This window comes from Apteryx mantelli, chromosome 3, assembly GCF_036417845.1.
Source record: "Apteryx mantelli isolate bAptMan1 chromosome 3, bAptMan1.hap1, whole genome shotgun sequence".
In the NCBI taxonomy this organism is placed as follows: domain Eukaryota; kingdom Metazoa; phylum Chordata; class Aves; order Apterygiformes; family Apterygidae; genus Apteryx; species Apteryx mantelli.
This window is the reverse complement of record NC_089980.1, coordinates 37032385-37060265: the sequence shown is the minus strand read 5'-3', so window position 1 is coordinate 37060265 and position 27881 is coordinate 37032385. Positions and strand designations below refer to the sequence as shown.

General features: G+C 40.2%; 1 protein-coding gene, 1 long non-coding RNA gene and 1 other non-coding gene across 3 annotated transcripts in view; 1 reads left to right on the top strand and 2 right to left on the bottom strand.

The window, feature by feature from the left end:
* LOC106490493 (uncharacterized) overlaps positions 1-2852 on the bottom strand; it is a 360542-nt gene extending 357690 nt beyond the window's left edge. The window contains exons 1-2 of the long non-coding RNA XR_010883870.1: positions 2789-2852; positions 2579-2710 (exon numbers count right to left, since the gene is read on the bottom strand). This is a non-coding gene — a long non-coding RNA (uncharacterized lncRNA). The remainder of the gene's footprint in view (positions 1-2578; positions 2711-2788) is intronic.
* Positions 2853-8789: 5937 nt separating this feature from the next.
* On the bottom strand, positions 8790-8884 carry TRNAI-UAU (transfer RNA isoleucine (anticodon UAU)). The gene is made up of 2 exons: positions 8847-8884; positions 8790-8825 (listed from the first exon to the last, which is right to left on the bottom strand). It is a non-coding gene; the product is annotated as a tRNA-Ile (tRNA).
* Positions 8885-15974: 7090 nt separating this feature from the next.
* HAAO (3-hydroxyanthranilate 3,4-dioxygenase) overlaps positions 15975-27881 on the top strand; it is a 35806-nt gene continuing 23899 nt past the window's right edge. Inside the window, exons 1-2 of the mRNA XM_013949773.2 lie at positions 15975-16054; positions 20400-20478. Of these exons, the coding sequence (XP_013805227.1) occupies positions 15975-16054; positions 20400-20478 (159 nt within the window). The remainder of the gene's footprint in view (positions 16055-20399; positions 20479-27881) is intronic.

Here is a 27881-nt window from a genome sequence, read left to right as displayed (position 1 = left end):
TAAAACAAGACACAAATGGAATTTTTGTAAAATATAGTCCACAGTAATATTAAGCTACAGCAAAGACTCATTTACTCAGAGTAACTCACGACCTATACACATGAAGAATTCAGTAAAGAATAAGCGAGAAGTTCTTTTGCCAGAGCAAAACTCATGTTTACAATTCCAAGCCAGTGAAAGAGTAAAGATACTAGATCTGACTATGCAAGAGAAGCAGCATTTTCTTGTCCATAGTACAATGGGCAAGAAAAGTTCAGAGTTGCAGCTATACCACTGTCGCAAGTCAAAAGTTCACAGGTCTGAAACCAACAGCTTGTTGTCACCTCAAGGTTTCTTGCAGACCACCAGCATGGATATACTGATACACATTAACTGGAATAGGCCACTTACTCGGACCTCACGTACCCTGATGGTCCCTGGACAGCATGGAAACCACTGCTCTATCTAACTGAATAATCGCGTGCAATTCAAGCGCAGGATGTAGAAGGCACAATGAGCTGCCAACAAAAAACACAGGGCAAAGTCCTCTTATGGTTTAAATGGATGCAGTTCCACTAACAGTGGTATTTTGTTTATAACCCACAGAAGCTGAGCCATATGGTTAAATGCTGCCGCTACTACCAAAGCTGCTAACTGCTATCTTTACCCCTTCAGGATAATTTATTGAGCAGGACAATGAGGACCAGCACTTTCATAGCTTGTAATCACTACCAGTTTTTCTCCCCAGTTTGTCTGTATCAGTTATAATTTTCTTTCAGGATACGGCTCATTAGTCTCCAATGTGTATTGTTCACATCAACTCTAAAATTATTACTCAGGCTATGCAAGTACAATTGAATTTAGATGCGTTGCTCTTATTTCAGCTGCATCCAAACCACAACTGTTATTGGAAACTTCTGGTCTAAGTTACTTTCCAAATTGACCCTTAAACCCTACTTTCCTGTATTGCCCAGCAGCCATTTAATGGAGTAAGCTATAGGAATCTTCACCCCATTATCCCATGGATTAGCTTCCAGAGAAAACAAGTAACTCAGTAAGTAGGAATATTCCATGTAAAATTAAGTACAGTCAGATTTGTATTTCAAACCAGCATTCATCTGAGGCATCAAGGAACTGTAGTCTTCCAATTATCGTGCTGCACAAGGAAGCAGTCCTGAAGCAACAGCTCACCATGGGTCACATCCTGGTTAATACTGCTAGCTGTTCTCGTCAACTACTCTTCTACAGACATCACGCACCAGGGATACCCCTCCCCGTTCTGTACCACATAGCCTGATACACCTAAAGTCAATGCCATCTGAGCTCCAAGAGCGATTAAAAGATGCCCACACTGGAGAAGTTAGTGTGCTAACAATTCATTCTGCCATTTGCCTTACTTTGCACCTCACTTCTGCAATGGTTCTGTTCATTTCTGAAGGTCTTCCTCATTACAGAATAAAGCAAACACAATCCAGATCATTCAGCTAAAGTACCAGGTTTCCTTCAGCCAAACACAGCTATCAGCACTACCTTGGGTCTATTTTTGCCAGAAGGGAACAGTGTTATCATAAATTAAATGACATTTAAGAACATTGTTTAAGGTAACTCCTACTAGATACATATAGAGCTAAGTACTGCCTTATGGCACTAACCAAAGCTAACTATTTAGAAACTAAATAAAATGCAAAGCAACAGAACAGAAGAAAAATTTAGCATAAAGATTGAAGTTCTCTTTTCCAGTGTATGACGTACCTAGTCCAATGGCCAACTGTTAAAACGAACAAACAACAACAAAAAACCACCAAGGGCTTTTAAAAGAAGTCTCCAAAATTAATTAGAACATCTGCCAAAGCAGCATAATGCTGATTACATACTCCAACTCTGCAGTGGTACTACACAGAGTCCCCTCCAAGATGATGCCTTCCAAATGCAGCAGCCTTCACATGATTTACTGGTCAGTGCACACACATACATACAAAGGAGTGATTATGTGCTTCTGATTTCACGTGTCATTCAGGAGGATCATTTCCACAGTTTTAGCAGCAAATGGCAAACTCACATGTTCCAAATTGCTGCTCTTCTTCCCAACAATTGTATTTTGTGGTTCTACTTCCATTTCCTATGTATGCATAAGCAGGAGGCCTCTCTTTGGCCTGAATTATTTACCCTATAATTTGTGTTTCTGTTTTCAACTAGTATTTAGTGCTGAATCATGCCAAAAAATCACACATACTGAATACTGCAGTGGGTCATACTTTAAAGCCTCATGAATTTCCTAGTTTCCTTTCAGCCAGACATAAGCTTCCCATTACTTTGGGCCAGAATTTATCCTCTTATACAACACGAAGCAAATTCACCAACTTCAGTGAAACTGCGTCCATTTGTATTATACATTAATACTACATTTCTAAAACAGTCACCCCAGTCATGACTCCTTGACAATTTGGCCTTAACTTCTGGTATCTAAATGCTTCTGAAAGTAAAAGCCTGAAAGCTCCATAGCATCTGAAATTCATTTAAGAATGCTGAGGTACCCAAATACCAAAAGGATTTTGGGTCTACACCTACACCATTGAGCAGAGACAATTTGCATACATACCTGGGCACAAGGCATCTGCTCAGTTCTTACACTCGCCTCAGAGCAGTGGTGAACTGCAGCTAATGAGCTCTGGGTTGCTCAACAGCACACAAGTGAGCCACGCAGATTTCAGACAGGACAATGTTCTCCCTCCTGCAAAGACGGTACCAAAACTGAGCCTAATATTTTCACAGACAGAAAAACAGCAGAAAAAGCAGGAGTTGCACATACTGATTTTCCAGGCTTCAGTGTATCTGGCAACCAGCCTAATCCCTCCAGCAAGAGTGCTTCAAACAGGTTACCTCGCAGTAAGAAGTCTCTTTGCTAGACATCCTTACAACATCCAGCTGCTTAGAAGCAAGTAGACAAACATCTGTATCATGGAGACATGCGCTAAACAGCTTTGAAAGTCTGGCCAAGTATTGTAAGAACCTAAGAACACTGTAAAAAGGGCAATGGCTATTAAAATCTAAAGACAGAAGGACCTGTACCCTAATTCTCTGTTGACAAAGTCATCTTGAAGCACAAACGCACACCATAGCACTCTTAGTACTCTCAATGAAACAGAAGTCTCCAACTCCAGAAAAACAGGATTTTCAAAGATACTGCATGTTAAGAAGTTCAGAAATAGTGACACAGCTGCACCAATCACTTTGTCATAATAAATAGTGATAAAATTTTTTTTGGCTTGGTTACACTACATGCACGGAACAGCAAAATGAGAATGACAGTCAGATCCATCCATCACTCAGCAGTATTTTAAACAGATGTAGGTTACTACGGGCCTTGCAAAAAGTGCATTATTAGCAGTCAAATTTTGAAAGTTACTAGGGACTTGCATACATATGCAAGCACCTATACAGCATTGATTTCAATGGGACTTACACACCTAGCTTGACTGACTTTGCAAGCCTCCAGAAGGAACAAATATTCCTGAGGTGTTTGGGCTGGCTGCAATGAGGAATTTGGCCACTTAGTTGGTCCAGTCTCCAAACTGCCCACTTCAGGGGTATGTGGGCTCTTGCTCATAGAGCGGAAGCCTCCCAAGGCAACTACAACCCTACTGCTGCCTGTATCCATGCAAGCCACCTTGGGAAACTCAGCACCTCCCATGACTCTAGGGGGAATCTACAGAAATGCGTTTGCAGCTGCATTAACAGGAAGTGGCTGGAGTGGATCTTGCATTATTGTGTAAAAGCCTCAGATCACTTGTCCAAAGTCCAAAGCTTGAGCCCCTCAGGAGGCAGTGGAAGTATGGGGAAGTGTAGAGTTGGGGGGAAGCATTTGAACAGATGCTCCCTCCCTTCCTAGAGGGAGTACCAGCTTCAAGGCAATCCTCTCTTACTGAGATCAAGCCACTCTGTAAGGAGGGACATGGGGGAGAAGCAAGGCCAGTGGAGAAAGGGCAGGACACACCAAAGCATACAAGAAAGTAATTTCCCAACCTCAGATCTGGCCACTTAATACAGAGATAATCCACACCCCCAGCTGAAAGAAGGCATCCTCAAATCCATCATCAATATGCTACAAAATTCCTCTGAAACTTAAATGAGGTGAGTATATTTCCACTTCTAAAACATTTTCAGCTTGTTTTTAGCAACATATGAGTTCACACAAAAGTGACAGAGGAGCCATTTACCAAGACATAGTTCACTGATAAAGCTATATAAAGTTGCAACTGAAAGCTTTACAATATTAACTGGGCCTCATACATGCTGGCATAAGTCTGATGTGGCTTTCCTTACAGAGACATAGCCTGTTTTAAGTATTTCTTTTAAACAGTGTTTAAAAGCTTAGACTTTAAAAAGTTGAGAAATTTAAACTGCTTAGTACTTAAAATTAAGCAGTGTAGTTAACCAGCTCTAATCCGCAGTCCAATATCTAGGATGCCCAGAAGATAAATGCAAGTAAGTCAACTGACTCAGTTAGCTATGGAGTTTTATTGTTATTTCCTAGTCTAATACCCTGCAGCATGGGCACCCTCAAAAGCAAGCAGCTACCTGAACCTTGGGCAGCACTGCAAGAACACTTCTAATACCACTTACTCTTGAGCAAACCTTTTCAAGGGAATTTAAGACAGACCTGCTATGATGGCATTTTGCAAAAGTACTGAATTCATACAGACTAAAGAACACGACAGATCCCATCCATCTCAATTACTCCAAACACAGCTAATCAATAGATTTTAATTTCAAAAAGGTCCTTTAGACAGGATGCTACATAAAAAAAAGTATCTATACCTCCGGTTGACTAGATTCTCTAAGCAACCATTGGTATTTTTGCCTGTTGTTCTCTGCTGCGCACACCAAAGCATTTGGCAAATGATTTCTATTTTTAGGGACTCTAAAAATGCTTTTGCCTTGTTTTTCCTTTCACTTTGTGTAATCACAGTGCCATCTATTGGAAAAGTTATGAAAAGCAGACTCTTATTTGCTATTTGGTATTTTTAAATTTAGGACGGAAAAAAAAATCAAGTCTTCATCATAGACTTTTATATTTGTTAGAATATGCAAAATCTAATATTGTGGAACGGTCTTTATTAAATGCAAGACTATGCCAAGTGCAAGACTGATGCATTCAAATAAGCTTAAGTTAAGCAAAGGCTTAAGAGCCTCACAAATGCTAACGATGTACTTAACATATAGGGAACAAAAGTTGCCACTTCTAGAAACAGCTCTTGATGAGGGCTATCCTGTGGGTGTTTCTGTAATAACCCTTGCTGTTTATCTTTCTCTTTGATCCTGCATCTCCCACTCCAGTGAAACGCTATATGTGACCAATATCGTACTATTTAGTCTCCAAAATTGTGTAATATCTAAATCTTTGTAAACTCTCCCTCCAGCAATAACTTTCAGGCATGTAAAGTTTCTATATATCTATAAGCATCTATACATCTATATGCAAACCCTCTTTCCAAGGTCAGTGAGATTCAGAACCAAGCAATCATAGTAAGACTGCAAGTTAAGTATAGTCCATACTCAGTGTTAAAGGAAGAGAAACATGCTTTGTTAGAAAGCATGTCAGCGACCCTAGAAAAGATTCCCAAGGACCTCTGGAACTACAGGTTTGCAAGCGTGACATTTATACCAGGCAAATTAACAGAAGAATAAAGAATGCTATATAGGCTAGAAGCAGTAGACCCCCTAGAGAAAGAGGGCAGCATGGAAGAATGGCTTCTGTAAAGGAAAATACTGCCTCCCAAGCACAATTTGAGGAAGACTATGATTATCCAAGACCTCCCCAATGGCTTACAGCACGCTCAAGCTCAGGCCAGGCCTGTCCTGGCCACCTCCCGTAAGAAGGATAACACATGGCAGCGGCAGTGTCAGGGGGGTTATCAAAGGAAAACAAGGTGCAGATAAATAATCAAGCTATTATTGGGAGAAGAGAGGGAGAAGAGGGGAAGAGAAGTTACCTCCTTCTAGATCACATTTAGTACTGCTACCACATTGCATCTCCACAAGTGGGTTTTTTTTTTTTTCTTTTAAACTTGTCATCTGTTCACATTCCAGCTTTATAAAAGAAGTCATCACTCACATATATACATATATACACACACACACACACATATATAAAAAACTTTGGGATTTTTTTCAGGCATAGTATAAGGATATCTTTATACATTAATTTACATATATAAAACTAATCATTAGAAGCACTAACCAGGAACTCATGATGAAAAAGAGCATTACGGTAAAGGAACATATATACTTCTCTTTCACAGACTTGTAAGACACCTACCTTACAGTAGCCTGCCTGTGGCACATCTCTGCTCACTCGGCCAAGATCAGCTCACAGCCACGCCATTGCTTCCCACCCCAGCACAACCACTGCAGCAGGCCAAGCAACTCAAGCCTCCCCAGAGGCCACAGCAAGACCCCACACACCAACTAGGAAAACCCCACCAAGGCCTGGGCCCCCCTCCAAATAAATAACTGCAAACTCACCAGCCCCAGCTCCAAAACAGTGCCCTTCCTCCTCGGGGACCACCAGGAGCCACCTGGCCTGGCCCAGCCTGGCCCCACCAGTCCCATGGCTCCTCCAGCACTTGGGGCAGAGCAGGGCCCTCAGCACCTCCCCTCCACAAGGTGGCCATGGCCAAGCCACCAAGCAGCACACCTGGTGGGTTTTCTTTAACAGCCCCATCAGGGTGTATTCACACTTCAGCAGCCATTTCACTTGCTCTACTTCATAAACACACGTTGTGCACAGGTAAACTAACACTTGTGTTATAGGAGCCTAGTAAATCACCGTTAATTGCCCTGATTTAGCATTATTTTCAGTGTCAAATCCCCACCCTGGAAAGGGCTTATTTCAGGTGGTAGCTATAGGAATCAATGAGGAGTTCAGGCCTCTGCTACAGGAGTGGAAACACATGTTGCCTCACAAAGCAATTCTGGGTTGTTTTTTTCAGAGGTGGGACACAAATAATCTTAGAAAGAGGGTAAAAGCCAAGGTGGGCTAAGGAGGACGAAGGTGGTCTTGTGAAAGAGGTCTGTGGACCGGCTGTGCAGCCGCCACTGCTTGTCCTGCCCATGGTGGGGCTGACGTGCAGGATGCCAAGCGGTGTGATTGCCATGGGAGAGCTGGGGGCAGGACAAGCAGCACCTGATCCGTACACCTCCTGTTTGGCAAAAGCTTCGCGGTTGCCCCCAGTGAACCGTGCTGAAATCCCAGACACAGGATCGCGGGGCAGAGGAACAGAGGTGTCACCTCGGCGAGGGAGGCCAGTGCGCTGCTGAGGGGCAGCTCTGAGTCCCAATTCCTCGGGTTTTTGAGCCAACACGGCCCAGTGCAACACCCAGGCCACAACGGGGGAGGACCTCACGCGCTCCCTACCCCCATGTGGCCCCAGCACTCTGCGCACGCAGGGCAAGCGGGGAAGCAGCATTTTCCTTACTCAATTTCCTAAAGAAAAGGGCTCCAACTAGGGATCAGTCTTTTTTCCAATCACAGGCAACAGGCTTGCTATTTTTTTTTTCAGTTACACAGTAACAGCATTTTTTATATGTATATATTTCCAATACGCCTGCAAATATTCCTCCATGCTGTCTTAATGCCTCAGCATTGAGACATGATACTTGTGCATAAGGAATAAAATGTGAAACCTCACTGCAAACAGAGGATGAATTTTATTTATGCTTTCATGTATTATTCACTTTTATTTTTTACTTAAGTTTTCATTACACTAGATGTGATAGGAGCGACACACTTCCGGCATGACTGTACTGTCACTGAAATCAATAGCAAAGTTCCTATGAAATTCAGAGGGGGAAAAGTGATAAAAAGAATAGGAAAAAAATGGTAACTAGAATACACTTCAGACAACTAACCCCTGCAGTACAGTGACTGCAGACTGATTTGGGCAATGAAGACATCTCTGCCTAAGTGATCCCAGGGTCCAGCTGAACATTTTAGTATAAACGGGACTGTTTATAATAATAGATTAAGTGTTAGCATATGGATCTGGAAGATCTGGGCCTAAACATTCAGGCAGTGCCCCCAGCTTCCTCTTTCTGGATTGCCCCTTTTACATGGCCCTGACACCTCTCAGGTTATGAAAAGAAATATAAAATTGTTTTAATCTTTTTCCTTCCTGTTATGGAATGCATTATTACACATTTTTAAAGGCAGTATCAGCATAATTAGCAGTTACAAAGAAAAGGCTACAATTCAACATAAGGGAGAAGAAATACTTTATTCCTTTCCAGTTATAGTGACAGTGCCAGTCAATATTTACTTGAACAATACATTAGATAACATACCATAAAAATAACCCTTGTTTCCTACAAGATCACACATGCAGTTCTTACCAGCAAAATATGTTAATTATTCCACACTGAGAAGCTACTTTGAACATAACAAATGTATGTTTATATATAAGCACATCCATATAACCAAACATATATATGCAAACGTTAAAAAATCTCATGCAAGTGTTGTCTTTATGTGTTTGTGTGATCATTATCCATCAGTATACATTAAGCTGTGTACAAAAGATGGCTCTCTGTATGCACACAAAAATAATCTCTCCAGCACTCAGAAAAACATTATGCCCTATCTGAAATGTACACACGTTTCTATAGCCACAGATGGGGGCACGAGCGCGGACCCACGCAGCTGACACGACCGCATAATTTTTCTGCGAACTTTTTAAGCTTCTCAGCCATCCTCACCGAGCGCAGCAGCCGGCGGCCACGAAAGCCCCAAAAAAGCCCCCCAAAAAGCTGCGTGCTCCAGGTGAGGCTCGAACTCACAACCTCGGCATTGCTCGGCTTTAGTACTGCTGTATAAGTACCGCGCGCTAACCGATTGCGCCACTGGAGCCCTGACACTACCTCTTCCCGAACTGTTTATCAAGGACTCGCCCAGGCCGGGCGGGGGTGTGCAACAGACCCGACGTCCGCCCGCGTCCCGCGCCAACTGCGCGTAACGGCTCCGCGCGCGGGCCGCGCTCTCGCCGTTAACAGCCGCAGGGAGAAAAGGGAGGACGCTGCGCTCCCCCGGCAGGGGGGGCGCCCCGACGTACGGGACGGAGGAGAGCGGCTGCGGCGCCCGGCACAAAGCCCGGGCCCCCCGCGTGCCCGCTGCGCCCCCGCCGCGGGGCGTGCGGCAGCGGCGGCGGCGGCGGCGGCAGCGGGGAGAGCCCGGCCCCCTCCGCCGCGCGGGCGGGGCCTGCCCCGAGGGGCGGGGCGCAGCCCCGGGCCCGCTGGGCGGCGGCCGCCAGCGGCCAGCGCGGGGCCGGGGGAAAAAACCGAGCGAGCAGGCGAGCGGCCGCCCAGGGACGGCACGGGATTTTCCAGCGAAAGGCGGGAAGAACCGAAGCGGCGGCTCCCTGAGGCAGGGTGTGTCCTTGAAGCAGCTCGCACGGACTTCTTTAAAAAAAAAATGGGGCATTATCTCAAACGCCCGCCGCCAGCAGAAAGTCGTGTCGAGCGCGAGCCTGCTGCGCGGCGCCGGCGGCCGTTGGCGGGCGGGCGGGGAGCGCTGCGGCTCCTTGGCCGTTCCCGCCCGCGCAGCGGCTGGAACAGGCAGCCTGGGCGCGCTGCTGCTGCCCGGTGCTCGGCAGAGGAGGCCGGTAGCGCCGTCCGCTACGACAAGCCTTGGGTCGTGAGGGTCCTGACCTCCTAGCGGCCTTTGGGAAACGCGTTAGCTATAGGCCGATAGAGTTCATCTTCACCCTGACTCGCACTGCTCGGGAAACAAATGTTATGCTTCTGTCAAAGCAACTAATTACAGTCACTAAATTACATGATTATCCCTGTAGTATCACTAACCATATAGCCTAGAGCTTTGCAGTCTACTCAAAGTCACTTTGACTTTGAAAGTACTATTTCAAAGTACTTGCTACCTTACCACCTTTGTTTGTGATATGAGAGATGCGCTGAAACTTTTGAATCAAGTAGTATGGTTTAAAAGGAATCATGTTAAATGTTTTTTAAATGGTGTTTAATAGAGATAACAAAAAACATTGTTTTTATCCTGTATCAATAATTCATCAAGGGCTTACTTTACCTTATGTTGACTTCATCTTGCTTTAGCCCAAGCACAGAGAGCCTGTAATACAAAGACACTGCATATACAACATCTAATTAAACTGCTTGTTTCAATACCTGAAAGTTTTGGCTTGCTATTTTCCAAAATTCAAGGATGGAGTAAGGTACTCTGATAAGAAAATGATTAATAGATCTGAAAGACTAACATTACTTATAAATAGAAACAACACAATATGTATGTGATGTATTATTTACTTACAAACAGTTATTAAAAAAACAAAACATAGTCTTATACTTCCTGTTAAAGAATACTGCTAACACGGATTTATTCTGTAGTTAGCTCTGTCACTTTCATTATGTGGCAGGAAGAGGCTAAAAACATAACTGACATCAGCAGACCAAGTAATGCTCCAATACTGCTACATGGTTGAGACAAAGAAATATTTTTTCTTTTTTTTCCACCCGCCATTAAGCATTGTCACCATATTTACTTTCCTAGAACATGGACAGCTCGGTTGGGTTGCTGATATTATTATTAGAAAACACCTTCCTTTCTACATCTGCTTTTATTGTGGGCAAAGGAGCAAGCTTTGGATATTTCAGTACAAAGTGCATGATTCTTCCACTAAGGAGCAAAAAGTGCTTGGATTTCCATGGCCTTAAAAATTGAAATATTAATGGCCTGGCAGCAGGTGAGAGGCACTCACAGCCAATTTTAAATAAATAGCAGTGATCTCCAGCCACTCTGACATTCTGAGTTATGTATGACTTTATCCAAGCAATTACCTCCTCCCCTATCTCTGATTCATAAATGAGCTGAAAACTTTTGAGACTTGTTTGGATGGAGGCAAGATGCTTCTCATTTGCTGACAAGGAATTTGTTTTGCTGTCAGTACTGTTACTGTGAGCATAACTCAGAATATATTTCAGTGATATACAGCACTGACAGGGGGAATAACATACAGTTGCTGTATTTGACCATTGATGAAGGTGGCTGACATACAGAAGAAGGGAAAACTGCTGTCAGTTCATTTCTTAGAGCAATTATACATCATCACACAGGTTTAGTTGGTATACCAGAAAACTGCAGCTACCTTTGTTACTGTTAGCAGTAGGTCCTTTCACTAGCAAATAAAATATGCTATATCATGCAAAGACTGCTGTGAACTTAATTTCATCCAAAAAGTGCTTTCTGGGAAATACAGAATTGTCAAGAAGAATCATAACTGAAGTTACGAACATACAGACAAGTTTTTTAATGCAGAGTTAGCCTTAGACTCAGGCAAGAGGGAGGACTCAATGAGTCTGCTTTTGGTGTCTATATAGATGGCAATGACCACTGTTTTATTTTAATCAGCCTCCCCATAAAAGTAATAGCAATAGTGACGATTCTAGTAGATTTCACAGGATCTTTAACTCTTCTGCTGTGCTGTTTGATTCACTTCTTTCTTATACTGATCCATACAGAGACTGAGGGTCCTTGATAGTGTGCTTATAAATGTAACGGTGAAATTTGGCCAGGTGAATGTAGGTGGGAGTACTGTACCTGGGCTCAGTAGCAGGTTTGTTGCTGATTAGAATTTTTATTTCATGCAACTCCAGCAGCTTCAGAGTTCTTTTATCCAAGAAATTATATAAATAATGTTTAATTAAAAAAACAGTTTGTTTATATTTGTGCTCAAAGAAAGGTTTAAAACAAACAAAAAAAGCACAGTATTGGCCAAAAATAGAATAAGGAAGAGTTTTTAGGCAGGTGAAATGGATTAGTTAATCATATCCTTCTCTTCCTTTTCCAGTTTCCTCAGAATAATGGAAAAGGAGAAGTATAAGTTAAAGCTTTCTTAATGTTGCAGAAAGTTATTTGCTTTCTTGCTTTCTGCTGCTTGCAGATTCTCCAGGTTATCAGTTCAACATAGCTTCATTAGTGTAACCCCAAAGTAGATAAATCACAGTTTCTGTATTACACAGTGACAGAAAGGCAAAGCTGAAACAGTACTAAAAGGATATTTCCTCAAATTGCTGATGAATGCAAACCTGCACTGGTGAAGATTTTTCAAAATACTTGTTAGCACTAAGTATGAAAAAAATGTTAACCTCTGCGTGTCTCTGGGTACAAGGTTTAAGAATCAATTTTCACAATGCTGTTTGCTGTCAAGACTAGAATGAGCAAACCGGGGCAGGAAGGAGTCATGCTGTATCATCTGTATCGCTCTCCCCTCCCTGGGGACTGTAAACTGTGCTAGTTCTTTACCATCACTTCGTTAGGTGAATAAAATTAATATGGGGAGTAACAGAAAGATGACCAAATATATAGATCACTTTAATGGAGATAAAATGTTGGTCAGCAAACCCAAATACTTCTAACCAGAAAAGTTATGTCAAAATTTTTCTAATGTACTTTTTGTTATCATACACTGCTTGCTGGACACCAGTTAGTAAATTTAAGCCTCTCATAGGTCTGGTGATTAGGGAAAGCAGAAAAATAGACGAGGTGCTGAACTCGGTTTTTCCACTACCACTGTTTTCCCCCACCCTCAATGCAAAAGATGAATTATTTTTGTGTAGCAGTTTTGTGCTTCAGTAGTCTTGCGTGGCTCTGGCAGCAAAAAAGCTCACAAATTAGATTTGTTACATTTGCATGAAAGTCAGGGTCTGAGCAGAAAGTGAAAGCAGAAACTTGAGACCTGGCTTCTGGAATCGACTTTGATGGTTGTGAAGAGTCCATTGCAAGGTAGACTGGCCAGAACAATCCAGGCCCCAAGGCATACATATTTACTTCAGTCTCACAGAGACTGCAGCACTGGCTCCTTCCTCTGTCTTTCCAATACACTTCACAGAAATGGGGTTTCTTGGCCTAGTACTTCCAGGCTGCGCAGAACCTTTATTAGCCCTTCTCACAGAAAAAGTGATATTCCCTTATGCCTGTTACAGGCATGGAAAGCCCATTAACTGCATTCTTCAAAATCTTTTTATTTCAGAAGGTTGCAGAAAATGCTACCCTGTGATAGTGACCTAAGCTTCATACTAATGGTAAATTTTGTAAGTGAACTTCATTTGTTTCCTCTGTGAATGGGTCTGGCTGTGAGTTTTTCCACATCTCACTGTAGCCACAAAATGGATTTATCAGCCTGTGACTGAGACAGGATACAAGGTACTAGTATCTGTAGAGAAAACCATCTAGTGGAATAAAAGTGGAGACTAGGGATTAGGATAGGGGTTATAGACAGAATAGCCCTGCACTTAGAGCTGGCACATTAATTCCAGGGTGAACAAGGCTTGGCTCGATCAATTCCAGGATCTGTGGTTTTCCCTGCTGCGGCTTTGTACAAGCTCTTGGTTTTCATGCCAGACAAATGGAAATCCTGCTCTGCAATACATGTTAATAATGATGAGGTAGAGCTTTACAAAACCTTTGTGATTAAAAGCAATTGTCATCAGTTCTTCTGGTCCCACCAGGCTGGGTCACACTCCCCTAGATGAAAGTGTATTTTAAATGGAAGATCTGTTTCCTTCTCAACTAAATGGTGTGCCAGCAGCTTACAGTACAAAAGCACTGAAATGCCCCTGTCTGTAGGTCCAAAAACAGGAGTAATGACTTTGCTGATGTCTCACCGTGGTCAGTCTGATGATAGAAATTTCATGTGCTAAATAAATAATGTTAGATTTTTTTAATTCACTGAAATAATAATTACTTTGGGCTTATTTCAGAGGAAAGTATTACCAGACAGCAATTACAATTATACTAATATAACTAAACTGTAATTCCCTGTATGATTGTTTTTATCACAGAATAAATGGAGTTTTTTTTGATCAAATATATGAGTAGTTTAAACTAAAATTCAAAGAAGTGATATAGTTGAACGTAAAGAAAAGAGAGAAACCCTTATACTTACTGGAATAAGGGCATGGTGTTAGCTCAACCTTCATTCAAACTCACATGTCAGTGTTTCTTTCCATAGGAAAATTATAATGGTATAAGCTAAAGAACTCCCAGATTTGTACCATTCCAGCATACTGATTCTTCACTCCAGCAGCTGAACTGCTTCATATGCACAGGCCAGGGAGGATGTACAATTCATTTTTAAACAAATCATATTATATCCATATGTACCCACGCCCTAAACATAATATAGATGTAATAGGAAGACTAAGCTACATCAACAGCAGCTAAAAAGCTCTAACATTTTGTAATGGCTTGGGGTTTTTCATCAACCACCCGCTTCATGTATTCTAAGGCTGATAAGAAATGTTTGTACATTTACTTACTAAAAATGGGGGCAGGAAGAGGAACAGAGTGAGCAATCCTGTAGGAACTGTGTAGACTTGGAACAGAAACTAGTAAGGGAATAAAGAATAATACAGACCTGGTTTTGAATATGCAATGCCTGATAATTCTCAGTTTCTCATTTGCCCAATAATTTGATGGCAACATACTGTGCTTTCCCCAAAGGCATCACAGAATCATACTTGGCTCTCTAACAAGCTCTGCTACAACAGTGACAAAATGTGGATGAAATTAAAATGAGCATTTATGGACAGTGTCCTTTGGTTTCAAAAATGCAAGGGACATCTTTCTTTTTGTTATCTAGCAGAAGAAGATCCCAGTATTTTCACTTACACGCCCTCAAATGTTCAGCCTGAGAAGCTTGAGGGGAGGTGAGAAAAGGAAGTGGGGCTCTATTATCGAGCCTCAAACACGTGGGAGGCAGCTGACAGGAGGATATGAAAAGAGATCAAATCCATAATCTTTGAATTTAGCCACTAATTCCAGTTTAGTGCCAAATGTAGTTATATCTGTATGAGTCATATTGAGGCCTGCAGAGTAAACAAGACTGCTATCTAACCTACCTCTGAGTAGGACTGGGCCAGACTTTGACTCCCATTCACTGCTAACACCGGTGAAGCAGCACTAGTTTTAGCGGCTCGGCTCGTGGCATCTCCTTGTAAAAAGGACATTAACAGAGACACATTATAATAGTCAACAGACCTGCCCAGAAAAGGAGTCTTCTTTCACAAAGTAAGACTACTTTGCCTCAGGGAGGATGTTTTGCAGTCTGACAGGTTTCCATAGTGGTATCTTAAAGGAATGCAATTTCAAAAGTCTCTACATATGTACATAAAATTCTCCATTCACAATACTGGACACTTCAGAATGAATGGTCATACATTATAAATCTTACATATACACATGATTTGTACTTGGTTTGAACTCTACCTGCATGCCTAATAGGAGCTTACAAAGTCTTGTTACACTCCTTCCTCTAGCCTTTGTTATCACCTCTACTCTCCCCCCGGCCAAAAAAAAAAAAAAAAAAAATCACCAAACCTTTTTCATATCCCCATACTAACATCTGAATATCTCCACTGCTGGGAACTACCTTTTCTTTCAGAGGTGATCTGATATGTAAGTGTATATATGTATGCATGTAAATACATACACAGGATATATATGTATATATACATATATAAAAACGCTAAACTTTGAGCAACTGCTCTCAGCTTGTGTTTTGCTTTGAAATCTGCTGTGTCTGTATCAGACTTGAAGGGTGTGCATGCCCAAATCTTGCCCATTCTTCTGTCAGTTTGTCTGTGTTACAAGGCAATTCCCCTAGACAGAAGTAACACTCCAGTTGATGCAATAAAGAGAATTAAGCAACTTCTTGTGGGCAAAATGAGTGTCTGATGAAAATATTTTTTAAAAAGCACTAGTCAATTATTAGCCAAGCAGCTGGAGCACTAGTACTCTTTACAAAGTAACCTTTGGTTGATGGACCTGTCCCTATTGACACTCAAGCCTGAAGACACCTCTCACACCAACCAATCCCCTGAGCTCTGGGGATGGAGTCACATGCAGTTTGCCCACTGAAAGAGCACTCTGCAAACTCTAACATCTTCCTCAAAAGTTTCACAGCTGATGGACCATGGAGCTTCTTGTAAATGTAAGAAAATGGATAGAAGAAAACAAAGCTGCCTTTTTGCCACCTGTGTGCAATAAACTTATGTAAGTAAATGAAAAAAATTTTTTTTACCCAGTTCTTAGATATAAATATTCTTCGCTATAATAGGAAACTGCTAAAATGCATGCATGGGAAAGGTTAGTAAGGAAGTGCAAGTTCCTCTCTGATTGCAGTCAGAGTCAGACTGCCATTTCAAAAGACAGAAAATGCCTGAAATCTGTTTTGTAGTAAATCTGTAGAAGCTGTTAAGGATCAGCTTGAATATAAAATATTTGCCCTGATTCAAAGCCTCTTGTAGGCAACAGGACTGACTTCAAGGAACTTTGTTTCAGGCCCTGTGACAATAAAATCAGAGCAGATGGCATCCCATCCACAAATGATTAAGATTTAGCTAACAAACTGATGCTACCATATTACAACCTGAAACAGCTGCCCAAGTTGCTGAGAGTCATTCCAGCATTACAGAGGAGCCGAATATACAGGAGCAATCAAAAGTGGCAGGACATATCACTTAAAGATAAGGAGAAAGGAGGGGGAGGAGTGCAGGAAGAGCAGGTTCCCAGGGCACTTCCAGAGCTATCAAGGCAGGGTAGGACTCTGTTCAGTGAAGTTGATGAGGCAATGCTTGAGATCACCTCAGAGCTATAAACTCCATCCTGAATGAGACAATTAATACAAAAAAAAAAAAAAAAAAAAAAAGTTGTGGGCATTATTATGCAGTTTTATAAAATGCATCTTTTCAGTGTCAAAGCTCATGAATGACTTCCAGTGTACATCGTCCAGTGTGTGGTTCCTTCTAGTCATAATATTAGCAAGGGTTTGTCAGTGAAGTAGAGGACAACATATTTCTTCCAAAACTCTATATATACTCACAGGTTTTCATAAGAAAGGATTCTCACTAGAAAGAAAAATGTGACAACTGGGCTACGTATACTGATGTTTCTTTAAAAACACAGTGCAATAAAAATTGTTACAGAAAAAGCACCAAAGAACATGCCTGTTGCCCTGCACTGAAGTGCTACATCTGCTCAAAAGCTGAATGGGCACGTCTTCTACTATAGAAGTGATACTAATTTCCATTCACAGATATAAGTGTTTGCTTTTCAAAATAATGGTTGCAAGACAAAAACAAGGTAAAGGGCACATCCTTAGTGAGATGTCTGTGTTGAACCTACAGCTGTATATTCCAACTGAGAAAGCATGAGATTTGCTTCACTCCAGTAGTTTCACACTGGAGAGAATGAAGAATGCTTTTTCTCTTTGCAAGTGCCTCCATTTCTTTCATTTTCAGAATCGATTTTGCAAGCATTTTGTAAAGTATAGCCATTTCTAAAGCTTACCAAAGCTGATCATGTACAATTTTATCATTTTCCAGTATTTTGAATATTCGTATTTTTCTTTCTTTATCAGTAAGAGGAACCTTTTTTTGTTATTACTGCACTGTTCTGCACCCCCTACCAGCACTTCCGTGCAATCCTGAAGTAAAATTTCTCTGGAACATGAAATCTATCAGAGGTCAGAAGGTCACTTACATCCCTAAGCAGTCAGTATTGACAAGTCTTCCCCACAACCATTACTACAAGCCACACTGAAACGAGGAACATTTTTAATGATAAAAATTGCATAGATTTCCTCCCCCCCCCAAAAAAATCCATGTCTTCAATGTAGCTTCTCCCTGTGAAGAAGAGAAAAATCATCTACTATATGGATTCTGAGTCTCTCACCACCTGCTTCTGGTGTTATCTAAATGTTTTCAGGATTTTGCAAAGGGTTTCAGGCAATTTACCAAGAAGTGACTAATAGATTTCTAACTCTTTTTCAAAGGCTTTGGTCCTTTATGTACTGAGTACAGATGTATAAAGCAATCATCTCACTGCCTTCTACATCACAAGAAGGCAACCACTTCAAAACAGCTAGGTAACTTATGACCCTAAGTTTCAAAAAAGAATGAACAGTTCAAATCTAGATCTTATAGCAAATCAATAGGATTTTTGGTCTCTAAATTTGTTAGGGCTTTCAAACTTTCATTCAGTTATCCTTTATACAGTTGAGAGCATTAAAAGTTTTAAATACCTTTTGGGGATTTCATAATAACATCTCAATTTCTGATCACCATCTGCTTAGAATTTTACCAAAGTCAAGAAAAGGATACAATGCAAGACCTGCAATTTAACTGTATGTATTTTAATCATGTTATCTTGCAAGTTTAAATACTTATTAGAAGGGCAATTAGTGCAAAATCAGACACCCTGACATGGCAGATTTTTACAGTGCAGCAATGGCAATTTTAAAGCTCTTCTTAGCATTCCAGAATACGATACTTATCATAGAGAGACCTCCCTGTGGTCATGGGATATCTAATTCTTCATGGTCTTGTGAGGTTCTAAAAAGGTTGCCTGCTGATAACATTTTCATTACATGATTAAGAAGAGAAATACAAGAGTATCTAAAACTTCAAAAAATAATCCATTGATTAGTACCTCAATCTAAAAATAAAATAATGCAATCAAGTAATTTCCACACCCCTGAAGCCTTTAGGATACTCACCAAACTGAGTACTATTTGCCAAACTAGCATACACCTCTAAAATCACAAGGAAGAAAAGTAGTTTCAGTTTTCTTCTTAACTTTATGCAATTACATTAACTGTACAGCTTTATTAAGCAGTATGGACAAACAAACCTCTTGGAATTCTTGTTTGTATTTGATAGCTGGAATTTTTTGATGGTCTCGTTATATAATTGATAATGATAGGAATAATTAACCCACAGTTGTCTGTTTATTATATAAAACCAAACTAAACCCATAGGGTAACAGAATTAATGGTAGATCTGCCAAATATTTTAGCAAAAACAACAATGATTTAAGGGCAATATTTTTCTTTTTTAATTATTGAACTAATAAAATAAAACATTTGAGTAAACCAAACAGGTTTCTATAAAATTAACTCCTCTTAAAAGTAGGTTACAAGATATCCATAGGTTATCTTTCTCTTACTGTATTCTGCAGCTTTCATTTTGTTTTATTTTATGAATTATTAGCTATGTTGTTACTGTTCTGGCCTTCCTGCTTGGCTTTACTAGAAAGGTTCCTTAATGCAGAAGTATTTCAGTGTGTCTTTGAAAATGAAATATTAAATCTTCATGGTACAAACAGCTGTAATTTCAGTTCCTTGTTTTAAGATGTTGGCATGAAGTCAAGTGCCATAATTTATACAGCTTCCTACCATGAAAATGGTCAAATTAAGTATTGTAATCTAATTTAACTCTTTAGGTTTTATTTGACCAAGGAAATGTTTGTCACTATTACTATTTTTTCTTCACTAATCCCTACTGTGTTGTTCAGTATCATTTAAATGCTCTTTGAAGTAAACATGATCATGGTAGTAGAGCAAATATATACGTTCAGCAGTTCAGAATAGTTCAGCGTCTCTCAACTAAGACTTACAAAGTGCTGACTTGGAGGCAAGTTGGTCTTCCCTTCCTCTGTGGCTTTCTGCTGTCATCCGCTGTGCTGGAGGGGAGTGGAGCTCTACTGCTTCTGTATCACTAGGATCTCCTGTTAGCTAGCGTATTGCCCTGAATCTCCTCACAGAGAAAAGCAGGAGTCAACATCCTTCAGTATGCACGTTGAACTGAGCTTTAGCAAATTTTGGATCAGAGTTAACACACCTGGCTTGTAGGGCTTTTTGCCATACACAGCAAATGAAAAATTGCTGCCTTACTTCTTTATCAGTGCAAGTGTACTGGTAGATAATCAAAGTGATATCAAGGCTTTGTGACAGCCAAGGGAAGTGCTCACTGCGTCTCTAAAGGGTTACCAAATTAAGATAGAGGGCCTGAATCTCCTTTTCTGAATCAATTACAACCACAAAGAAACCACTGTAACGTTGTTGACCTTAGCAAAACCAATGTAAATGGAAGAGAAAGTAGCTGAGAATTCCTACCATCAATATCACTAGTAGTTCAATCAACAGAAAAAAAAGTATGGCTTTACCTTTATTAGCTCAGGAAGTGCTTTACGTTTATAAAATTCTTATCTGAGCAGATAACATTGAAAAGACATTTTTCTGTCTTTCTGTTTCTTACATGGCATCTTTTGTCTTTAAAACTCAAAGCTCTTTCCACAGCTGATTAACATCTTTATCCCCTTTTCATAGCTGGGCCTACTGAAACACCAGTAGGGAGGTAAACGGTTACCTAGCTGGCCAGTGGCAGAACTGGGAGATACACTTAGGTCTTTTGAATTCTCATTCCAGATGTTGCTTGTCACTCATCATTCTTTCACTGACTCGCTGTCCTCAAAGCATTAAAAAAAAACCCAACACTTTATATGCAATAAAGAATGCCATGAGCAGAGGTAGCTTTAAAATGTCACTTTTCTTTTCTAGGCATTGCTATCAATTGAATGTGATGTTTGTTGGGGGGCCAAATGAAAGAAAAGATTATCATATTGAAGAAGGAGAAGAGGTAATCTGTAGGTCATTTACATTTTGCTGTTTTAATTGATCTGTGTCTATAGAATGCAGGTACTTTTGATGCTACAGCTACAGATTAGCAATGCCGAGCTCAATAGTGTTGTATTTATTAGAGCTATTCAAAGACTTAAACAGACCCATGCACCATCTGTGCTTGTCCTTTGAAACAAACACTTGATGATATCAGATCTATTTTGCTATAATTCATTTTCAACAGGAAACTAGAGAAAATGTTCTGACAGCATCAAAATGTCTCATTTCAGCTTTTTGGAACAACACTTTGGAAAGGAAAGGATGTTTTTAAAGTTATATTTTGTTATAGAATAGAAGATCTGTATTTCAAAAGAGTAATTGTGAATTTCAAAAATGAAAATTAAATATTTTGATTGGCCTGAAGTTACATTTTCCTAGACTTTTTGCTTGTGAAAAATATCAGCATTTTCAGCTTTCATTCAGTTTTGGAAGGATAAGAATGGAATTGCTAAATATTTTTCAAAACAACCCTCTTTTCTGCACATCTTGTGTATCAAAAGAAAGCCTTCGTCCCACTGCTTTGAGCTGTGAGTAGCCATTGGGCCAAGCACAGAATATACATAGAAAGAGTAGAAACCTATCAAAATTTACATGTCCTTTGTATTGCCTTTATCACAAAGTTGTCAGCTAGCCCTAAGGACATCTCTGCTGTGCTAGTACAGAGACATCACAGCTGGCTCTGATGAACCCTGAGCGAAAGGAGACAGTGAAGGCCAGAAGGACGGACTTCAGGGTGGGAGACAATTTGCCTTGCTTCTCAGCAGAGTAATTAAATTTCATTCAATTCCAACAGAATTTGGCCACCTAATTTTAAGTACCTTTGAAAATCCAAGGCTAAACATCTGAACAGTTCAAGGCAGTTGAGTCAAGTTCAATATTTACTCTTAAAAAACCACAAAATTTTGGATTTACTTACCATTGAATCTCACAATAGAAATTCATTTCACTAAAACTTTTATCCATTTTCTGTTATAATTGTGTAATATAGTGTTTGTGGCTGTTACACCTGTACTGTTCTGAAAGAGTGGGTGCTAGCTTGTCACTGCTCCGACTCCTGCCAACATTGCATTGCCACAATAGTCTTACAGGCCACCATTGGCTGTCAGCCCAGGCATGTCTTTATCATCTTGTCCCTCCCCGCATCTCCCAGTTCATCCTGCATAGTCTTTAGTCCTCGATCAATTCCTGTCCTGTTTTGTTTTCAAAATTTGTCCTCTCCTTCCTTGAAAATGAAATAAGATGAGTACCATTTTTGTCAGTTTTTGTTTTTCTTTGCAAGATCTTCATGTGTTTGAGAGGAATTTGCCCCACGTTTAATAAGTCTAATTCCATTATATGGGTTTCCAACAATACAAAAAGTTAGTCATATCTGTAGAGGCATAATTTATATAAGTATGCAACAGTCTAGTAAGTTATCTCTAATTCAGCTATGTTTCAAAAAATTAGGTATCAATATATTACATAGCAATTTTCCCCACAATTACTTAGTGATTGCAAATGGAAATGTAAAATTCCCATCATGGATCCCATTTGTACTCCTATAACATAAGCGAATTAGCAATATACAAATCAGAAGTACTGACCCATTTTGTCTGATTTTATATAGATAGGGTATAATCACACATTACATTTCACCATAGCATTTTACCAGACCCTCCTATGATCTAATTAATCCTTCAAATACATATCTTTTCATTAGAGAAGATTTGTGAGGCACAAAGTTTCCCAATAAAAGAACATGTTCCCAAGTTAGACTTGGTTTTGATTGTTTTTTTTCCTCCCACTGTGCCAGAAAGCAAGCAACACATGGACTACTATATGTCACTCCAAGCCCATCCTTCCCCTCTATAGTCTGTCATCTCCTATAATGAATCTATAATGAGGATGCTTTTCAGAGCTACTGAAATTAAAATGATAGAATGTATTTTCTGCTTGATATTTCATTATTAATGACAAATGAGATGATAACTTTTGTAATAATTTTAGCTTTTTCATGTATGAGCTGCTCAGTTGAAGACCTTACCAAATTCAGTATTCATTCCTTCTTTGTGTACTGATACATTTCTCAGTGACTGAAACTTCTAGATCGCTGACATGATATTGTTTGGCATATAGCAAGTGTTTCCTATTCGTTAATCACAGGTAAGAGTATATCTCCTGTGCAATGGCCAGTTATTACTGTATTGTTTTCATGCTCTTGAGTTTATTATCAATTAGCTTTCCTAGAAAATTTGTATTACAGCCATAATGAATCTCAGCTTTGGTACAACAAATTTGACACTTGCCATGAGAAGTTTAATTTTCAAACATGGACTTCTAAAGAGCATATCTATGTGTATTGATGTTCAGCTCATTCTTTTGGCAGGCAAAAAGTCATTTATAGTTCTAAGCGATAATTTGAAGCCCCAAATATAGGAATCCTGTTAACAAGACAGATCACGAAGGCCCTTTTGCAAATTTAGTTGCTGGTATCCTACCAGTATTGCTCTGACAGAAAAAAAGTTGGTTCGGAAAAAAAAGTTAATTTTAGGGTTGTTTATATCTGTTCAGTCATTTTTTTCAAGCCTGTGAGCACACATAGCTTATCATGTCTCTTGTAGCACAACTAACCTAGTGCTTGTCAGCCTGCAGTTTGCAGCAGCAAGGGGTTCACTTGTAGAGATGAGGACTTAGGAAGGTGCTCCCATTCCCAAACTGTTCTCTGCTGGAGCCTTTAAAGTGCAGATGTATTGGGAAGATCAGTTCTGACTGGCTAATTATGAGAAAAACTGAAGACTAAATTTGAAATCTCTTCAAACTCTTTGAGGGGTGTCTGCTAAACATTTAATTTAGACAAAAACAGTGGCTAGTCTCGAACAATTTTTTTCCCTGCTCTCAGCCAGCAGGAGTTTCCTAAGTATTTAACTTGACATTTTCTTCCTTTCTCATTTTCTGTTCAGCACTCCTTGTTTGCCATTCCTCTGCACATAATTACTGTCTCATATGCTTGGAACACTGTTTTCCATCAGATAGATAGATTTTATAAATAAGAAAGTTATCTATGGCAGAGTTAATCTGTGGCAGACCTGAGATGATGCTCAGCCCCATGTAGGTATATTCCAGGTACCAGGGAACAGTCCTGGACATACCTTTGTCTCTTGATCTTTTCATCATGCCAGAACATTTGTGACAAGAGCAGTTAAGGCTCACAGACTTCATGGAATATTTACCAGCATTTTAGCTTACTTGTGAAGCCTGAATGGGAAAAAAGCTATAGTTCTCTATCTTATAAATTCATCATATAACTTCCCAGAAATGCCTAAAGTGAAAAATGAAGGGGCTGTTTTATTTTGGAGAGAGTTAATGGCAGATAAACACCATGATCATAGCAAAGCCTAACTATAGTAAAAACAATCTGAGATTTTATTTACTGCATTGCATGGGCTGCTTTGGGGGGAAGATGAGATACGCTTACATCTAAATCTAGGATCACAAAAGTAATTAGGGCTCCTCTTTACCCACTTCAGTTCATCACTTAAACACAATGAATTTCAAATTACTGCCTTTAATTTCTTAACAATTTCTGTTCTCTTTGCACCTGATGTTGAATCTACATAAAACAGTGCAGTTCCATGCAGAGAATTCAAATCAGCTCTTAATCTGCCACCTGCAACACATTTGCCTTAGCACAATATTCCACTAGGGTTTACAAGCCCTGCTTGTTATTGTGCTGTATAGATTTTATCCTAAGTTTCTGCTCACAGCACCTAGGTTGTTTCCTATGGATGTACATACAGCCACCTAAGTACTGACACCATGGCATGGGTCAGAGCCCTTATTCTGGAGTTCTAAAGGGGATTCGCAGAACAGAAATTCCCTCTCTTCTGATCACCTTGGCCAATCCCTTCAGCTTCCTCCATCATATCTACACTGTTTGTGTATATGTTCCACCCTGTCTACTTGAGATATAGCTTAAGTCTTGCTCTGAAACATGATACAGATTTGAAGTCACATCTGCCACAGATGATCCAAGTTTTCTAGCGTGAGTTTTGACTTCTCTTTTTCTCCTCTCCTCACATACACACCACAAGTGGGACTTGGCTCCAATTTCTGACAGATCACCAGCTTAGATGAAGCCTGACCCCTTCCTCTAGCTTATGCTGCTCTCTATTCAGCATGCTTTGAGAGACTCTACCCTAGCAACTTAATTCTCCTTTCATATTGTATGGGGACCTTGGATGCCTAAGAAGCAGGGGAAAAAGGGGACAGGGTGAGCATTCCAGTAGGTGGTACTGCAGTGCTGATCTCCCAGCTAAAAATGTGAAACATTCAGCAAAGCAAGAGAAACCTTTTTGCTCCTTTACATTTTTAAAAAACACAAAAAAACCCAACAAATTCTGTGAAAACTCTTTAAATATTCTTAATAAAAAACAAAGAATCTATTACAGAGCAATAAGAGTGGTGATCGATCCTTTCACATCAGAAGGAGATTGCATCTTCAGAAATAAGTTTGCTGCATAAAATTGTTGGGATGAGTCTTGGCCAGTATACATGTTTCACAGGTGACTGATGTGAAGGAGCAGAAAAAAAAACAGCCCCTCCCCCCCCTCCCCAGTTTTCTCTGCCTTTCTCATCAGCTTGCCTTCCAGACTTCTGATGGCTAAAAAACCTTTTGATGAGAAAGGGAGAAAATTGTTTTTCTGTGCTCATATAGATGAGTTACTGCTGAAGTCTGGAGAACACCCAAACTCTACTCCCACATCAGAATTTGATTTGCTCTGCAAATTAATTTAGTGCTTAACAATCTGACAGGCAATACAAGCCAATGACAAGCAATATGCCAAGTCAGAGCCTAATCCCACAAGGGGCTGAGCAATCCCGAATTCCACTTTCAGAAGCAGCACTCAAAGTACGCTGCAAATTGCAGATATCTTTAGAGGTCCATGCAAGCTCACAGCCCCAAGCGCCAGCACAGAGCTCTGGGGTACTACATCTAGGCAGCGTTTCATGTCAAAGTTGTATCTAAATTAGCAAGCCCTACACTACAGTGCTGCACATAAAATAAAACAGACTTATATTTTCATTGGCATAAGCAATCCAGGTAGAAAAGCTGAGTTCCCCTCCTACATGCTTCCTTCTTTACTCTGTTAGGATCCACATATCTGGATGAAAGACCAATACAGTTCCCACAACCTTAATATGGCAGGGATGATACTGCTCTTTTTAAGGCAGTATCTGTACTTTCTACTCCCCTGGTGAAATGATCCGACCAAGACAAGCAACCTCAGCGACTCTTCTACTAAAGGGAACAGTGAACTCCCACCTCTGTGCACCACCACTCTTTTTTTCTGGAAGGGCCAGTCAGAGTCTGCATAATTGGGTGGAAAACCTCTTCACAGACTTGACAGTGATTCAGCACTGGCCATGCTGCCTTTCACTGCAGCTTAACACAATACTGTCTGGTTTGAAGCATGATGAATAAGGGTGAAGCAGACAGGGAAGGGGAATGCAGTTCTCCTACAATAAAGAGAATTGAAGGGAACTGGGACAAAAAATAAACGGTCGCAGTCTTGATGGGCTTTCAATTCAGTTTTCAGAGGTATATCTGCAGCTTTTAATGGAGGTATTCAACAATCAGCAATTTTGAAAATTTTATGCTTCACATAAAGAATGACTTCTAGGTGGCTTATAACTTTTAGAGGTCAGATGAGAATTAATGAGAAGGAAGAGGAGGTTTTAGTGTAATAGTAACAGGAAGGTGCCACATAATAATTAAGAAAGAGCTAGAAGACAGACAAGAGTCTGGGAAAGAGAAAGGAAGAAAAGAAGGAAGTGTAAAAAGTCAAAGAAAATATTTATAAATAAGCATATTTCATAATAAAAGGGATGAAAATACTTCTGAACAGACTTTATTTCTTCCTTCAGCCACATGCTTCATCTAGAAAGACAAATCCTGCCTGATTTTGACTTGCTATGCAGTAGTGATATACAAATTGTAGGCTTTTTCTGCAAGGATACATCTATTACATGTAGCAAGAAGCATTATGCTATTAATAAAATGCTAACAGAGTAAAAATGTTACACAGATTTCCTCGATTTTTAGTACTATCAAGGAGAACAGATACCAAATCCATTACCCCAGTAAAAACAGACCAATTAGGAAAGTTATATTTGCAGGCAGCGTGAACTCTACTGCCACTGCCTTACTCGCTATATACATGCGCGCACACGTACACATGCACACATGCACATATATATAGGTATAGGTATACAAACACACATGCATATACACACACACACACACCAGTGCTTCCTTACTCAGGTCTGGTTTTGGAGGGGGGTGGGGGGTACTTAGGAAAAGGCTAGATTTGCCCAGAATGCAAAGCTCAGTCAGCATTTAGAAAAGAATAACATTCCAGTAAAAAGACAATAGAATACTGTATTACTAGACTGTCCTATGAAGTAGGCCCAGACTGTAACTCACTGAGACATTAAACAGTTGATAGTTTTCTCAATAAAAGTTCAGAGTATAATATAAGCACAGCAGTAGATTGAATAATTACTGTGACTTGTATACATCACAATGACATCAGATAATTTATGGATGACTGAAACACTCAGACATTTTCCAAGGAAAAAAAGTTTGGAAGAATAGACTAATTTACAGTGAAAGGCAGTATTTACATTCAGACAGAAAAACACTTATTGGCAATTTGCAGCCCACCTCACTCCTCCTTTCCAACTGCAAAACAATTCTTTTAATTCACTATTCAGTGTTGTGTTAAGAATCTTTCCTTATGACTGTGATGCTCTACTGTTGAGCTGAATGGCCCTCCCCCTCCAGTCTTTTATTACCAGAAAGATGCTTATCCATGTGATTCATGTTCACAAGCAGCATAAAATTCTCCCTCTGTTGTTAGATCCTCATCCTTTCCCTCGTCAACATGCTTGTGCAAGTGTTCAGTAATAGCGCTCTCAGTAGTTACAGTAGTTATAGGGTATCTATACCACTATAAAACCCAGTACTTCAGAAAGGATCTTTCAATTTCCGCATTGCTGGTGCCTTATTACCAATGGCCTGTGTGATAATCAGTGTCAGAATCTTATGTTTTTAGATAAGACGGCGCTCTTTGAAAGGAAAGAGAGACCAATTCTCCACTCAGATCACTTTATGCTGTACAATGAGCAGTCAGCCTTGCCTGAGGTACTCTGTAATGAGGGCTACTATAGCATTTTATACAGTCATTCATTCAGTAGCACCAAGGAAAGTGACAGGAAAAGAACACGCGAAAATGAAGTGCAAGAAGAATAAATAGCCTGACACTGTGGCCATCTGGACAAGAGTTATATTTATCCACGGTGATGTCCCTGACACAAGATGAA